The 17,206-nt window shown below is 39.8% G+C and overlaps 1 protein-coding gene across 5 annotated transcripts in view; it reads right to left on the bottom strand.

Annotated features, from left to right (window-relative positions):
- The window catches only part of kcnip4a (potassium voltage-gated channel interacting protein 4a), a 189,717-nt gene that overhangs the window by 123,719 nt on the left and 48,792 nt on the right, over nt 1-17,206 (bottom strand). The window contains exon 1 of one of the 5 annotated variants that reach the window (XM_074661805.1): nt 8,651-9,347. The exons of the other annotated variants lie outside the window; for them this stretch is intronic. Within the exon in view, the coding sequence (XP_074517906.1) occupies nt 8,651-8,735 (85 nt within the window). The 5' untranslated portion in view covers nt 8,736-9,347. Of the gene's footprint in view, nt 1-8,650; nt 9,348-17,206 lie in introns of those variants that run through there. 5 annotated transcript variants of the gene reach the window in all.

Here is a 17,206-nt window from a genome sequence, read left to right as displayed (position 1 = left end):
ACAAAGACAATCCTTTGCGTCACTGCCCGGGCACCTATGTGCTGCACGTATAGATGCACTTTTCAGTTCGTGCTGAGAAGTCACAGAGTTCAATTCTTAAAGTCACAACAATACCTCATGGCGTTAAGTGGCAAAAAGCACACAGACCTCTCCCATGGTGCACATTTTTGTTCTCTGGCACACGATAAGACCCTCTCTTAACTTATAATTACTGGAGAACTACACAAGACTAAAATCCCTCTCAAAGGTTCAACATAAATAATCCAAACTTATCCAGAGGAGTAGATGAAAGAGTCATTTCTTAAAGAGTTATTTTGAAGACTTGTCTCCATAGGGGACCTTGAAAGGCAGATAGAGAAGGACTATTCAAGGGACCTGACCGAGAGTGTCTTACTGGGGGCAAACCAGATGACAGCCCTCTCAGGATTGAAGACAACAACATATCTTAGGTGACATTTGAGTGCTTTTTAAGCAGAGTAAAAAGATGGCACAAGGGAAGATGCAGGCGTCTTTCTGTTGGACCTGCTTCCACTGCAGTCCTGATCCAGACAAGCTGTCTCACTCAGTCTAAACTCAGGCTGGACGTTTTAATCATATTGGACACATTCACAAAGAAAAAAAGTCCTTTTAGTTTCACCACAAGATACAAACACTCAACCACCATTAGATTTATTGAACTCCTACAACTCCTCTGCTGTCTCTGGGGTATGAATGCAAACTTTGTGATCATTTCCTTATAACCAACAGTTAGGGAATTTAAAAACACTCAGATAACTTCCCTTTTCATGCACTGGATTCGGATGGTTCAACTTGCAACATTGAAATCATCCGCACCAATAAACTGCAAATCCACAGTGGTCCCTCTATTGAGCCTGCAAAGCAACCTACACATTTTAAGGTAAATTACAGCCTTAGAGCAACTACTGCTCACATGTTTCCAGTGAGTCTCAGTTTCACTGTAAAAAGTAAGCAATGTCATCTAGGTTGAAGAAAATAATGTGTATTCCTGAATTGTCATTGATTGAACAAATGATATAAAGAAAGAAAAAAAAAGGCTTACTGTCTAAATACTATAATCTTATTATGGTAATTTTCAAGGACTCTGCAATAGATAGATTGAATGCCTGGAGAGAGGATGTACAGGAAGACAAGGATGAAACAGAATGGAATGAGCCCTGTCTGAAAGCCCAAAAACAAACAATAAATTACTTAACTGGTTAACAAGCGTTTATGTAACCCCTGAAAAACTCTATCATGTTTAAAGTCATATTTCTGATTCATGTGCTAAGTGCCACAATAACAAAGGAAATCTTGTTCACTGTCTGTGGGAATGTTCAAAAATACAAAGATTCTGTAATGATATTATAAACTGTATGTCTAAGGTATTTACAGTCAAGATTGCTTTTTGTGCCAAACTTTGCATACTTGGAATATATCCCAAGGACTTGGCATCTACAAAAGAATCAAATTAAACTGTTGGATTTTTGACTGTTGTATGCAAGTAGAGCTATTGCATTGCCCTGGGAGAACATGGAAGGTCCTTCTGTAAAATAATAAGTAAAAGAATTGTCAGAGTACATTAGATTGGGAAGACTGACTTATATAACCAAAGAAAAACTGGAGGAATTTGTACTTTTGCAGGAGCCATATATGTAAACTATAGCATCTGGAAAAAAAGGGACATGACACTCAAATTATCAATGTTCTATTTTTATTTTCTATTATCATTTTTACTGTTGAGTAGGTTTAGTCTTGTCTTTCTTTACACACATATGTGCATGGATGTATCTATGTATGCAAATAGGTTTATGTTTATATGTGTATTCTTGTATGTTAATAAGAATATATGTATTTATATGTTACTTAGGTACATGTATGTCTGTGTTCAAAGATATATGTAAATAAGTGTGTATGCATATGTATTTATATCATTTGGTGCAAATCTACTTAGTATGCCTGTTTGTGTGTGTGCAGATGTTTGTATTTTGATCTATGTTATTTATAATTAATACAATATTGTAAAAAAGAAGTACTTTGGTGTCTTTCACAGAAATATGAAACTCTTGTATGTTGTGATTTATTTGCAATTAACTTCTTCCGACAGCAACCTAAGGCTAAAATCAGCAGTTTGTTGAAGGTCTGCTTAAAATTGGTATCAGAAGTGTCAGAAACCACTTACATACCATGCCAAAAAGCCATTTTCACAGCAGAAATAAACACGCTTACAGCCTGGTACAAAAAATGACTTTGGTCTTAATTCTCATTTCACCAACAGTTCATACTGTATGGGTAGGTGATTTTTTCTCACCCTGTTATTTAGAAGATATTAAGAGCACAAATTTGCCCAATCATAGGTAGAGCTCAGCTGATTGATAGGCTGTTACTGTAGAGGCTCAAAGCCAGGCTCATTTCCAATATGGCCCCTGCCAACAATTTGTTTTAAGACTGTGCTTCAGAAACAGACGGTTGAAGTCACAGAGACTAGGTCTATGGTCTTAACTTTGTCAAATTAACAAAATCATGATGCTGATTTGTAGCGTAAGAGAGCTGGTAAGGGAGCTTGCTAGGTTTGTCTCCAAGAGAAGTAAAAGACCCTTAACTTTTTATTTTGAAGGATTTCTGATTGATCCCCCAAATACATCTCTAGAAGTTAATACATTTTAACACTTCTCAGCTTACACGTAATACAGTCAAGCTGATTCGTTGCTCAAGTTGACACTTTCTGTTCAGTGTGGACAGTAAGCTGAAAATGCATGGAGATAAATGTCCAGAGGATTTGAAACTTCAATCATTTGGTCACGTACAATTCTGAAATGTAGTGTATGTTACCTTAAAACATATTTGTAAGCATTTTCACAAGAGAAATTTGCACATTGTTAACTGTAGTTGTGATGTTTCTTAACTTTTGGTGGGTTCTGCTACATTTCTGAAGTCGGGAGGAACAGTGCAACCAAGTATGAAGTTATACTGCCCTGGTTCACATAGACGAAAAAATGTTGTCAGATGACAGCTGTTGGGAGCTGAGATGTCATTACAGCTGACTGCTTTTTCTCTCCATCCAGACTGTTTTCCTGCAAACACAAAAACCTGCTGATACGTGACTAGTTAACACTACAAACAGAAAGCAGGCCACTTCACACGCTAAAGCTGTAAAAGGATCAGTTTTATTTGACTATAAAAGTGAAGTATCTTGAGAGCAAAGAAAGAAGCTTTTCAGCTTTTACTACAAACCTGTGCATCTGATTTATATTCATTGAAAGTCCCGAGATGCTACAATCATTCAGCATTGTTCCATTATAAAGACTCCATCCATCTCCCCTGCAGAGGAAAACAACCACAACAACAAGCTAACAATCGGCATGAAATCAATACATGAAGGTTCGGCTGCTCAGGAGATCCTCAAGGCTTTGACGGCTCAAATAAAAGTCGTCCCAAAGAAGCTTTCACCCCTCTTGCAGTAAAAGTGAGCGCAGAGGTTTAGAGGGTATGCACTCTGATTTCTAACGACAAGCCTAGACTCAGTTGTGAGCATGTGAGGCTGATTCGATGAGGAAAGAGCAGATGATGCATTACAGAAGCTGAGATGTCTGACAGCCGGGGGGAGAAGCGAACTGTGAAGATGTGCTTGATGATTTCAAAAAAGTATCTTTTGGATCTTGAGGAAAGGCAGATTTGCTGCGCAATACAACGCAATCCAGCTGAATGAAGGAGGAAATACATGCTTGAAAGAGTCCTGGGTATTGAGTTCATGACAGACAGGCTAAGAAGTGATCAAGGCAGGCAGCATTACAAACCCAGCAAATGATACAGTGATCTTGTCTTTAGGCGTTATTACGTTTCAAAGTGGTGGTCTTGAAATGTTGGAAAGATGGAAGATTTCCCCTGGTGTGTGCAACAAATACATCTTCTCTTTTTCAATATCGAGCAGTGCTGACTCTGCTGTTTAAGTTGATAACCTGGAAGAATGTGCATCAGTGATTCGTTTACAATCCTTTTCTTTCTCCTGCAGATGGAAAAGTCAAGGCCTTCTGTGCTAAAGAAGAGGAAAGCTGATATAAATTATCCTGAGATTACACTCATCATTTTCAACTCCACCTTCATTTATCACTCAACAGACAAAGGTAATTAGACCTTCATCAAACATCTTTTCATAGATCTAGTGAAAGAAACAAGCCTGTGAGATCAGGAACCTTTCATGACATTTCACAGGAAACATACGACACAATCAGCTTATGCTCGTTTCATTAAATCACACACATTACCCTCGACCTTACACTATAGTTTTGTGCTGCCTTTGGTGACCAAGTGATCAATGAAGCGAGGGCTGTGAGGCAGCTCTAGGACAATGAACATCTCAATTAAAATCCCATGGTCTGCTAACTGACTCCATCCATCATCCTCTTCCTCCGGTCAACAGAAAACGGCCGAGCCAGCTTTGCTCTGGTCAGACTCTATTTATATTCAACTGCAGCGCGGGCGCTGTGTGTGTGTGATCAGTTAATATGGTGTGTTTATAGAGAGATGAATCCATTCAAGTGGAAATAGACTCTAATGGATGAATGATAATGGGTTTTGGAATTTGAGTAATGTCTTCCTCTACTTTTGGCTTTCAGAAGTTGTTGCAAAACAATGTGCTGCAAAGAAAAAGTTTTATTTGAAACTGTCATAATTTGAATGCACAAACTTTGCCAATCTGAACAAACTGTTATTTGTTACCATAGTTACAGAGCTCTCCATTTAACGCTGTTAACCACTGTTGGACTGCACATCAATGTCACATCAGCATTGCACCTTGTATCCTCTGTTTTCTCATTATTATTATCAATATTTCGTTTTTCTATAAATATTCTTTATTTATATTTCTCTAAATATTTTTGTATTTGTATATTCTATATCTTAACTTTCTTTATATTCAAATTTAGAGAATGTACAGCTAGTAATTCTGTATTATTTTCTTGTTAATTGTTGCACCAACACACCAAGTAAAACTCCTTGTATGTGCAAATGTACTTGGCAATAAAACTCGATTCTGATTCTGATCTGATTTTCTTTCCCACTGACAGATCGAAGTTTAGGAAGAAGGGGGCTTTCAGGTGTCAGCTTTGATAACAATGGCTGGTGTAAAACAATGCACCATCATTGTCATGTACACTTCTGTAGCTATTCAAGGGGGTCAACCCCAAAAACCGCAACTTTTACATAAAGAAACTCACTTTGAAGAAAGGTAAATGACGCCCAGCTTTGTGTGCAATGAAAGGCATCAACAAGTGGACAGATATTTAGTGAAAAACGTTTTCAGGGCAGTGATCCAGCATGTAAAACAAGACAGAGTTTAAACAGACAAGTAACTCAATGTCTGACTACATTATCTGTGGACATGTTCAAACCAAAATACCAAGACATAAACTAGTGTCAATGAACCAGAAATCCTCCCAAACCAAAGACAAGCACACAAGACCACTCAGTGTGTGACATAGGTTTTGTAAAGCAAGCAAGAAAACTACGTCTTGAAAGCAAACTGCACCAAACGACAATAACAACAAAATTAATGATAATTTGGGGTTTTTCTTTATTGCTAATTAGCATCGTTAATAGATAATATTCTGTGGTTTTACTGTAAACTTTTAGTCTGTTTCCTTCAATCATAATTCAACCCCCCCCCTTCTTGTTTTCTCCCCATAATGAGTCCCCACTAAGTGTCACATTTGGTCACAGCCTCTGCCTGAAACCAACTGTTTCATAAACGGGACTTAAAATTTTGGCGTTCATATTACATATTTTAACGTCCAAACCAGGTAAGCTGAGGTTGGATACAGAAATCACATTTAATACCTCATGTCGCTGGTGTTTAAGTGTGAAGCGTAACCCTGTTAAATGATAACTGTCAGCCAACAACCACTTACTTGTTCGGCTGACTGTCACCAGTTAACGTGGTCACTTGTTATTTCAAAACACCGGTTGCTCTGAAATGGTTACGATCCTGTCAGAATTTAGTGGTGTGTTTTTTCTTTCAACCATCCATGGACCAACCAGACATTTTTATGCTGCTTATAGTTTTGATTTAGAGTTTAAAGAACTCTAACTGTCTGAATAAATGGAGCTTAATACCATTTTTATGGCCAAAATAGGTACACAACTTTATAATGATGTAGGTTGCAAAGGGTCTGTGCCAAGATACCTTTACCTTTTTGCTGTCTTTGTGCTCTATTTGTTAAATTTAGTTGAATGAAAGAGAGCATTATGCCAGCTTACATCAGACATTATGGTCCAAAGCACAGGAGGCTATAGCAGTTTGGGGCAACTGCATGACCTATGCAACTAGCAATATGGGAGTTTAGTCAACTAAGCTCCACACTGTAACTCTCACTCATCAGCATTAAAATAGCATTTAACATAAAGGAACTTTTAGTATTTCAAAAGTCACAGGTATTGTCACATCTGCCAATAGCCATGGCTACAGTTTCAGTAATGTATTGCTGAAATACTTTAATGCTTTACTATCCAGATGTAAACACGCACAGATCACAGATGGTATAGACTAGTACGGTATCGCTTCTGGTTAAAACTGGTGTATCACTCAACCAGAGAAATTAGTTGTCATCACAGCTACATGGATGTTAGCTTGCAAGGAAGACCAAAGGCTGGTGGTGCTCGCTCTGACACCCTTGGCCACACTCATGAAACCAATTTGACCTTGGTTACACACAGACTCCAAGATCTGATGCGTAGCTGTGTTCACTTTCCACTGTTTTTTGAGTGTTTTCTGACCTTGAAAGCAAAATGTGATTCTATTTTTTGGGATTGAGATTCATTAAAATGGTGAATCAATCAAACAAGACCAAGAATTACAGACAATGTCATCAATAATAATTCCTCTCAGTCAGCACAAGCAAAGTGATTGGATTTAGTCCACAGGGGAATCCTGCCTTGTATTAAACTCATCAATGATTAATAAGCTTTGGCATTGACTTGAAAGAAAACTATAGCAATCACCTTTTAAACACCATCATGTTTTCTGTACTGCTAAGCTTTGATTACACTAAAAGAAATTGCAACTGAATATACTTGGATCACGTTTTAAGTGATGGGAGTTACAACCTGACCTTATAGACCTACTGGTAACCATGGACACCAACAGCCACTTCCCACTGGCAGATACAGCAGCAGGATTTCTCAAAGAATGCTGTCCCCCACGAGGTTTTATTTATCTATGATTGGAGAGCTGAAGCTGTCTACACCTTTTGTAGTGCAGCCCAGTGATGGAGAAGCTTTTCTATAGCTGCCTCCCATCCTCCTTTCTTTTTCTCCTATAAGGTCAAGGAGACAGAAGAAAATAGGCCATGTCTGTGTGGAAATAAAACCCAGCATGTGTGTGAAATGCACGAGTATTTCGCATTAAATAAAACGTTTTGCAAGAAGCCACAGCTTGAAAAAATAAATTAAAGTCTTGCATCTTCAGAGGCATGGTGGAATTCATTATCATGTTCCTTATAGCACCTCTCTCGGGTTTAGCACTATCTCAGTCACACTGTGTGATAATCAACAACTTCCTCAGCTCAGGAGCTCAGTTGATGCAAGACGAGACAGGAGCAGGCAAAGGTGTCAAAATATGCTACCAGTGTAGTCACATCTGTTCACCTTGCCAGAATAAAGACTGCACATAGTGTTGAAAGCATATGTAAATAATCCTCAGCATCAGTTTAAGGGGGTACCAGAAGTAAGCGCTTGTGATGAGTACGTGCTACTCCTGCTAACCTTTCTCCTGTATTGAACCTTTCATGAAGTAATCTGCTGATAATCCACTCTAATCCCAGATTTAATCCTGTTAACACCATTGATTCACTATCTGTCTTATCAGGACAGCTCGTGTAGGTGTGTGTGTTTGAGTGTGCGTCTGTATGGATGCAGAACAAAAGGGAAGTCAGGGTCTATTACGCATTACAGCATAATACAGCTGCAGAAAGGGAGATGAACGATGCTGATGTGTGTACAACGGGCAACAACTTCGAGGGCTGAGTGCAAGAAGACTCAGCATCAACGGACAACCGCAAATTCATTTCACTTTGCTTCTGATTGCAGCATTTTCAACAAGCAAAAGTCAAATTCCCTAGTCTTGTTGCTGCATCAGTCAAGCGATGTATGTAAATTCAATAAACTGGGAAAAAAAGCCAAATTTGGATGTAAGGTTGCTCAAAATGAAAAATTGCCAAAAGCAGGATATCAATAAAAACGTACATGTAAAAAGAAACTGACTCAAATTTCTTTAAAAGCTACAACAGGTTATTTTGATGGTTTCACCTTTACCCCTATTCATCTTAAACCCATTTACACTTAGACACACACACAGGCAGTCACACAAATTATGATGCAGAGCGCGTAATAAATCCAAACCTTCTCTGGAAACGCTCACGATGCTTGAGCAGAGAGTCTGGAGCCTTTAATGTACACACAAACTAAATACTGCCAGGAACTGTTGTCATGCAAGTGTCCTTACAGAGCCCCGCGTTGTCAGCGTAACCCGGTGGAGGACTACCTCCTTGCCAAGTGGAAAAGTTTGAGCAAAGTGAGACGGTTGAATGAAAACCTGCACATTTTAAGTGAATTACAAAAAAGAGAGACCCTCCACTTAAAGCACCTCCAGGTTTCTTACCTGTGTTCAGTGTGCCCGTGACAAGTCTGAACAGGTACTGTGCGAACTTGAAGATCTCTCGCTTGCATCTTTTCCGACAGCTCATCTTTGCTCCCAGGTGGAAGGAGGGGGTTAGAAAAGGTCAGCACAACAGGACAAGTCTGGGTCCAGAAAGAGTAAGGAAAAATCCAAGGATGGCTTTTATTTTGACAGAGTCCAAAGGCAAATGAAGCGTCCTCTTCTTGGCTCCACTTTTCTGGCTGTGTCAGCGTGGCCCTTGTGTCTGCGCGTGTCTGGAGTGATGATCATGAGTGAGTGGAGCACAGTGAAGGGGGCTTCTCTCACACGCGTGTGTCTCTCTCCTGGTGTGCTGCTCCAGCGTGAAGTTGTCGGATCCACACGGGGGATTGTATGCTTTTTCTGTCAGTTCATTAATATTTTCTTACCGGCGGTGTTTACCCCTCCTCTCTTGGGAAGGTGTCTTTATCTGTTTTTTTTCCTTCCTCCAACACTTTCTCCTCTTCCTCTTCAGACTTTTCCTCTGGGCTCACACACTCCCCCTCTTCCCCAGTGTTACTAGAAACTACTCCACGATGCAGCGCTCCTCCAATGAACCTCTGCGCCTCTGTCTCCTCTCAGACACATAAACAAACACACACTCCCACACTTGATCTCGTAGTGTGCTCGCGGTGCCGCTCGCTTCTACTCAGCACCATCTGTGGATGTTTTACACTCACTGACGGTTGCCATGGAGGCGTGGCTTGATTGGCCAAAGAGGAGGAGGAGGAGGAGGAGAAAGGAGAGGGGGAGATAGAAAGCACATGAGGAGGAGGAGAGAAATAAAGGAGAATGAAGGGGAAAATGTCCAGCAGTGAATCAGCAGTGACAGTACATTATGGGCCTGCTGCAGCAGGTGTAATTGAACGTAAAACGAATAAGTGACTGTAATGGATGAGGATAATGGTACACTGCAGACTCTTAAGACACAGATAAGAAAAGATGTTGAATATTTATAAAAATAACACTTGAATAAGAAGCGTTGAGATGTGAAGTAAAAAAAAAACTGTGAGGTTGCTGCATCCAAATGTCAAGGTCAGTATTAAGAGTGAGTGACAGGCTACGCCAGACGTCCGTGATGACATTAAGAGCAGCCAAGTGCATCATCTTCTCCTCTAATTAGCCCATACTGTACCTCGATTGCAGCCATCTATCACTGCCAAGCTCTCCCGTCTGAAACGCCTGTCATTAACTCAAACTGTTAACCGTTTCCAGTCACATTACTGCAGTGAATCTCTTTAAGAAAACACACTTTCTCCTCATTACATGCCCATCAGACTGACAGGAAATAAGATTGGTGTATAAATCTTTAAAACAGGTCAATCAACAGAAAAAAATCTGGGTAGATTCTCTTGGTAAATCCATCTGACCTTGAGATTTTGTGTGGCTGTGTAATGTCTGAACATACTTAGGTGGACTGGGACGAGCAGTGAGGGGATATCTCCTCAGGCAGGTTTGGATAAAAAGGTGAGAGGAAATACAGATTAGAGGACTAGAAACTTCATAGTGGGTCAGAGCAGCTCAGAGAACTGGTACACTGTCTCAATCAGGTGAATAATTTAAAAGGTACTTGTGGGGCACAGAGGTGCTTTTGGCATGACTTCCTTTGACAAGCTGTGGCAGAGAGCGCGACGGCCTGATCTGAAAAGAAAATGACTCTTAAAATATAATGCAGCCTTTTTATGAAAGATGCATTATTAATTGATGATTTCCCAAGTCCTGCCCCAGATGTAGCAGAAAACAGGCCCCTCAATAGCAGAAGCTGTAATTGAATGTTTTAGTTGGAATAATGTCTGTTTTAAAGAGCTAACACAACACAGCACAGGCTAACAGATTCCACAGTTAGGGTCCACTCTCAAGGAATCTTGCATATTCTGTTGAGTCAAATGTGACTTTAGAGAAATCAAACACAACAGACAGTAGGATGTTTATAAAGGTGAACATTGCCAGGTGCCCTGTCAGGTCAGTTGTTATTTATTTATTTAATTCATCCTTTTATTTATTTGAAACCATACGTTGTCTTTGTCATGGCCTAGAGCCAGGTCGTGACATCGATTTCCAGTTCTTTTGTAGCAAAGGTGCTGTGAGGACCGTCCGTAATCAGTTGTGACATGACTTTTGACAAAGGCCTGCATTTGTTTTGGAAGTAAATTACTAGAGACCAGATTTTTTGACACTTCTTTTCTTTGTTCAAGATAACTTTTGGATGGATGCAAAGCAACAAGGTAATGTTTTTCTTTCTTTGTTTGTAGTTACATAATGCTATTGTTTGAAACGTGACAAAAAGCAAACTTTACGCCTATCCTGTATTTTAACCTTAAGCCTGTGCTCTAACTGGGGATGGGTACCAAATTAGGTACTTTTATAGGTACCGACCAAATTCTGTCAAAAGTATGGGGCACCGATTCAGGTAAAATCAGAAGGTTCCATGTTTAGGTACCTAAATGTAGCCTTGTAACTGTGAGAGACTGAAAGAGTAGGCGATTTTTTCCATGCTGGACATAAACACAGCACTGCAAGGTTAAATACTGAAGAATAAATATGTTAAATTGAAAAAAAAGTTTCAAAATTTCATTATCAAACAAATTGATATTTTTTACTACATGAACACAAAAAAGAACAGAAAATTGGTACCGTTGAGTACCGATACCAATTACCAGGTAACAGGCATCTGTGCCGTATTGTTTCAAATGTGAAGGTACCCATCCCTAGCTCTAATACTCTTCTGTTAGCTTTCTTCTGCTTTTCTGTCCTTTTCCTTTTTGAAAGTTCAGCTCCTGTGTCCACCATTACTAAAAAATAATCCAATAAATCATTTTCATCAGAGAAAAACACAGATCTTGCTTCTCACTGCCAAACATTGGTGTAGAAAGACCACAGTCACTGTGTTCTGGTTGAACAGCATTACTGCCAGGTCCTGGTAAAATTTATGAAAAATATTCTACCAAAATGAGATAGTGGTCTCATTAACAATACTACATAAGGAATGAAACAGGAAACATTGAATTTTTATTTGTGTATTCATAAAATTTTAGTGCTTGAGGGAAAAACAGAAGACAGGTGTAGTGAGTAATCTGCTGTTAAGGGGAGGAACTCAACAGCCTGTTCTGATCACTGCTCCCTGTGGCAGACTTTTCTATTTTTATGAGGCTTCTTAAGAAAACAAAAAAATCACACGTAGTGCTTAATGTGTCTCATCTAAAAATAAAGCTTCTCCAGTTGTTGCTGCAGACAGATTTATGGACCCACAAACAGCAATCCCCAAGAGTGTTAGTGTCTGCTTTAGTTCATACATGCTTGCAGACATGCAATGGGATCATGGTCTGCACAGATCCCCTGAGAACACATAAATCCACCACACATGTAACTCTACCACCTGTCACCTCTGCCACTTGTTACCATTTCCATCCATGTTTCCCACAAACAACAACAGCTCATAAGTCTCCAAAAATTTCCACTCAGATGTCTTCCCTGCAGCAGCCTCTCTGGAGTACTTTCAGGTCACACAACACACACCTCTCGGTGTTCATGACAAAATGAGCTCACCCACAGCTTGCCACCTCCCTATTACGGAGGTTCTGCCACTCACATGAGCGATAGGGAAACAGATACCAACCAAAACATCATAACTTGGGTACACCTTGTCACAGGAAAACTCTATTTATTTTGAAGTTGTCAACAAACCACACAGAAAGCTCTCAAGGTCTCTCTCAGCCGTGTTGAGTGTGAAGTGTGAAGTGTGGAACAAATCAGCACATTCCAAGTCCATATACAGTCAGTAAACTCTCCTGACATGTTTACCTTAATGAGTATGGTCAAGGAGGAAAAGTGACATGGAGGCTGGGGTCAACACAAACACATGTTGATGAAGGATGTGTGGGTCAGTGGTGGAGTCTATTCTTCAAAACATTTAGTGTTGAGAAAGAAATACTTACAACTGTGTGTTTTACTAGAAATTAAAGATCGTCATTTAGTCACCAGTGAATCTTAATATCAGTCTGATACTCCACCAAACAGCAAACTTAAACCATGGGAGCAATATTGCTCTTACCTGTGTAATCAGTTTACGGCTAGGTCTGTGCATTTTGTACACACAGTCAACACCAGTTTGGATGATGTTCATGCTTCTTGTGCTCATTAAATTTCAGAAATCAGCAAAGCTAGTGTTTCAAGGGGGGATGGTTTTGAATCAAAATAACAGAAAGAACTAAATCAAGCATCACTCAAAAAAAGGGTTCAACCAGACAAAAAGGCAACCAAAATTAACATGTCATTACGTCACCAGCTGAAGAAATGTGACTTTGTTGGGATGGGCTGAAAGTTCCAGGGGAGTTCTTTTTCTATTCAAGGGTGGGTTTAGGTACCCAATGATGGTACTGTTTGATTTACAAAACACTCAATAACATAGCTTTAGTGATCACCAGCAAATTCGATAAAACATAGCTCTTTCTTATTAGGAATGGTCAAGGCAAACCTAAATTATTCAACTACGTATTTTCCGCACTATAAGGCACACCTAAAAGCCTTCAGTTTTCTCAAAAGCCAGCAGTGCGCCTCATAATCCGATGCGCTTTATATATGGATTAAATAAGGATTAAGTAAGGCACGACGTGGAGTGGGAACGGTACGACGTGGAGTGGGAAAACCACGACGCGCAGCGCAGTGGTGTTCCCACTCCACGTCGTGCCTTAGAACGGTCTAACGCACGCTTCTAACGCACGCTTCCACAAACAGTAAACTTAAAAAGAAATAATGAATAACTGCTGTAAACTTGCTAAATGTGCTCAAATATAGGAACTATTCCCAGTTTGAGTCTGCACTGATGTGTAAAACTCTCTTAGAATAGTATTTAGTTCAGCAGCTGACAAATTCAACTCAGCATCTCTTCCTTTCCACATTAAATGTTCTCTTAAAATTGTAACAGCCCATTTTGTAACTTTTTTGGTGTTCTCTTCATCATTTTCTTTTTTAACCTTGTTGAGCTCTTCTGATGTTACCTGCTTGTAACGTTGCCTAGCTTGTTCTATTTTTGTTTCCTCTTCTTCTCATTCATCATATGTTTTGTTTGGTCCAAAAATGTTGAAATTGTGCATCCCTACTTGAGATTTGAAAAAGATTCAATTATATATCTTAAGTACAAGAAGCTGTATAATGCAAACAGTGTCTTTAACTATAAATAGATGTTTATCCAGCAGAGATAGACATAGCTACTGAGCATCAAAGTCTTTGGAGCCTCACTGCAGCAAGCTTTGTCTGGACATTCTGCTCTGAAGTGCCCGTGAGTCTACCTGCAGTTTACTAGATGAAGAGCGGGCTGATTGATCCTCTCTTCCTGTCAAGAGGAAGCTAAGCTGGAGGAAGCTGCACAGCACAAACAATACAAATCCGACCATGCAATCTGTGAGAAGTCTGAGAGGAAAGTGCAGTTTTATTGCCACAGAACTTTTCCTTCTTTTCAGACTTTGATGGATCAGAGGATTTTCTTATGTTGCACCCCAGAGCAATGACAGGAGCAACATGAAATATGCTGCACTCACAGAGAAGTTGACAGATATATTGATCCATCGAGGAAACATTAACTGAGGGTGCCTGAGGTTGTGCACGACCACTGCCATGAGAGCTTTTCTTCCCCTGCTGAATCAAAGCTGCCTGATCAGCTGTAAAACTGCAGAGGGTGGCTTGTCATGAAACACAGAGGCATGATTTACTACCACACATATTCACTGTGAGATTTACGCATGCTAAACAGCAGCAAAATGTCATAACACCCACAAAATGCCAGACAGGAATTACAAATTTACTCAAAAACAAGCTCTGCTGTGACAAGAGGACAGAACAATCACCTCTGAAAGGAAAAAATAAAAAGTGTACGATGGTGGGTCAAGCTGGGTGAGCTCTGCACAATGTAGCCACCAAATTGAGCATCAAGAGCTGAGCTACAATCTATGAAGCACCCATCTGCAGTGGAGTGTGCTTCACTGCTCTGGTAAGTGCTCCACCTACTCACCTTCCCCTGCTTGACGTTATCCTGACAAAGGGTGGAGCAAGTTGTTGAAGTGGAGAGGAACACTGTCTGCTGTTTATTTGTAGAGGTTTCAGGTGAACATGAAAGTTTTCCATTTATTTGAGACAGATTACACTTTGTGATTTACTCTTATGGGTTGTACATACCCAATAAAACTGCAGCTATTTGTATCATGGGAGTTGCAAACATGGAAATGAGGGAGACGATTCAACTGTTATGTCCATGAAAATGTTCTAACATCAAAATCATAAAACTGTGCAGCCACAGTATCCACAGGCTGTCACCAGACGAGCAGAGTGTGACGTTTTTTAATACCTGTGCATATCGCTGAACCCCAGCGTGAACAGATATTAACAACATCTGCAGTTTTCAGCAACAACAGCCAGCTGAGCAGAGTTCTGGTAAACAATGTGATCGCCAACATGCTATCAGCAGAGTGCAGGAAAGTCTGGGTGAATAAAGGTAGAAGAGGATGTACACCACAGAGCAGATGTCAACCATTTATAGATACTTTGAGATAGAGTAGGTTTTGATCTTTTTGACACAGAATATTCAGCATGAGTCAGGATCTATTAATCTTGTTCTTTAAGTTATTATCACATTTGAATTTGGGCCAAAGCCCGGGCCGATTAATCGGGCGGGCCGATTAAAAATGTAGCCAGTTGTAAAAAATTTTGCTCCATAGAGATTCTGTCACTCCTGCTCCTGTGTGTTGGGCTGTACGCTGCCCGGGTGCCTGTTCCCTCCGTCCACCATTATCTAATGTAAGACTATAGAACGACATTTTGATGTCGCGAAAGTTGCTTTTTTGTGAGATAAACAGAGATAAATTCTACTGTTAATTCACACGTCAACCATTATCTAATGTAAGAGTATAACACGGCGTTTTAACGTTATGTTAGTTGCCCATTGTGTGTTTAAATTTAATTTTTTTTTTATACTTACCGTGTTTAAATTTTGTCTTATTTATTTAAGGTGTTTACAGTTTGACTTCTTTATTTATTATTGTGTTTACAGCTTATTTATCATTGGTTTACACTACAGTTCTTATGTTGACAGTTTTATAATTTAAGTTCCTTGTTTTAATTCAATAGTGTTCTGTCTCTGCCTTGAATCATATGGGTATTATAATGATTTGTGTTCATATACAGTATATATCCCATATATATCAATTAATTTGTTATATATATCAGCTGATATATTAGATATCGGCTGATATATTAGATATCGGCTGATATATTAGATATCGGCTTTTTTTTTTGCCCCCAGTATCGGTATCGGCATCAGCCCCAAAAATCCCATATCAGTCGGGCTCTATTCTCAAGCTTAACTTCCCATGGCAACTTGCTGGAAATTTATCAAAACTTTCCCCCCGTTTGTAACCTTAGTCTGTCATCTGGTCCAAAGATGCACTAATAGCTCAAGACTTGTTGGGCTATTAAGCATTCACCTGATGGATCCTTCAAGTATGAGGCATTTCTCCACCTGAAGAAACCTTGGACATGGACAGCCATGCTGTGCCGCCGTTAGACGATCTGTCTTAGAATGTGTCCTTCGAAGGGTGTCACCCTGAACTGGGACACGGTACGAGCCCTGCTGTGACAGCAGTGGAAAAAGGGTGACACAAACAGTGGGCAGCTTGGGGACCTGATGGTTGTTTTATTCATTACAACAAGCTCTGCTGTTGTCTCAGACGCTGTGGTATGCTGCAATTCCAAAACTGAGTCTTCACACCTACACATTTTTTCCCTCTGCATGAGTGGAAATCTGATATTGTCACAACAACTATAGCAGAGGATGGCATTAAAATGCGAGTCACAGAAAAAATCAAGAGTGCTGCCGATGCTCAGATAGGTGGGGAGGTGAGTTAATGACATGATACGATCTAATGATGCTGGCTGTGAATGACTATAGTTCAGATTAGTATTCGAAAGAGAGCAGCTCCAAACACAACATCATGAAAAGTAAAAGTAATCTGATACTCTATACAGATGGTGATAATGAAAACACTTGGCAGCTAATTATCTCCAACTGACTGATTTTTTTTATTAGTTTTTCTCAGACATTTTGGTGAACACGTGCCCTCGTCACATGGGCGATGCAGTCTAATGGAAGTTATGAAGCTTGCATCCATGATAAAAGCAACACTTCCATATTCATCAAAAATAAACATGCAAATATGCACGAGTCCGACAAACAGGCGCAACCGTACCCCATAAAAAATGCAATAAAACAAAATCTCATCAACATGAGTCAAAAGGCTTTAGCAGAACATTCTGCTGAGTGCACAGAAAGCTGGGGGACGACTCTAACCGCAGTATCAATTGTGCGTGCGGTTATAGTACATAGGAATAAATCCTCAGAGAGTGCCATCGTAAACATTTCCACTGCAGTTGATTTCAATGGTAAGAGGAGAAATAACTGGAAACAGTAGATATACTGAGACTAAGGGTAATGCATTCAGTCTCAAATAACTGTTAACGCTGGGCTCCCGG

The sequence above is a fragment of the Halichoeres trimaculatus genome, unplaced genomic scaffold (assembly GCF_033239565.1).
Source record: "Halichoeres trimaculatus isolate MK-OKI-2021-1 unplaced genomic scaffold, fHalTri1.1 fHalTri1_scaffold_22, whole genome shotgun sequence".
In the NCBI taxonomy this organism is placed as follows: domain Eukaryota; kingdom Metazoa; phylum Chordata; class Actinopteri; order Labriformes; family Labridae; genus Halichoeres; species Halichoeres trimaculatus.
This window is presented reverse-complemented; position numbering and strand designations above follow the sequence as displayed.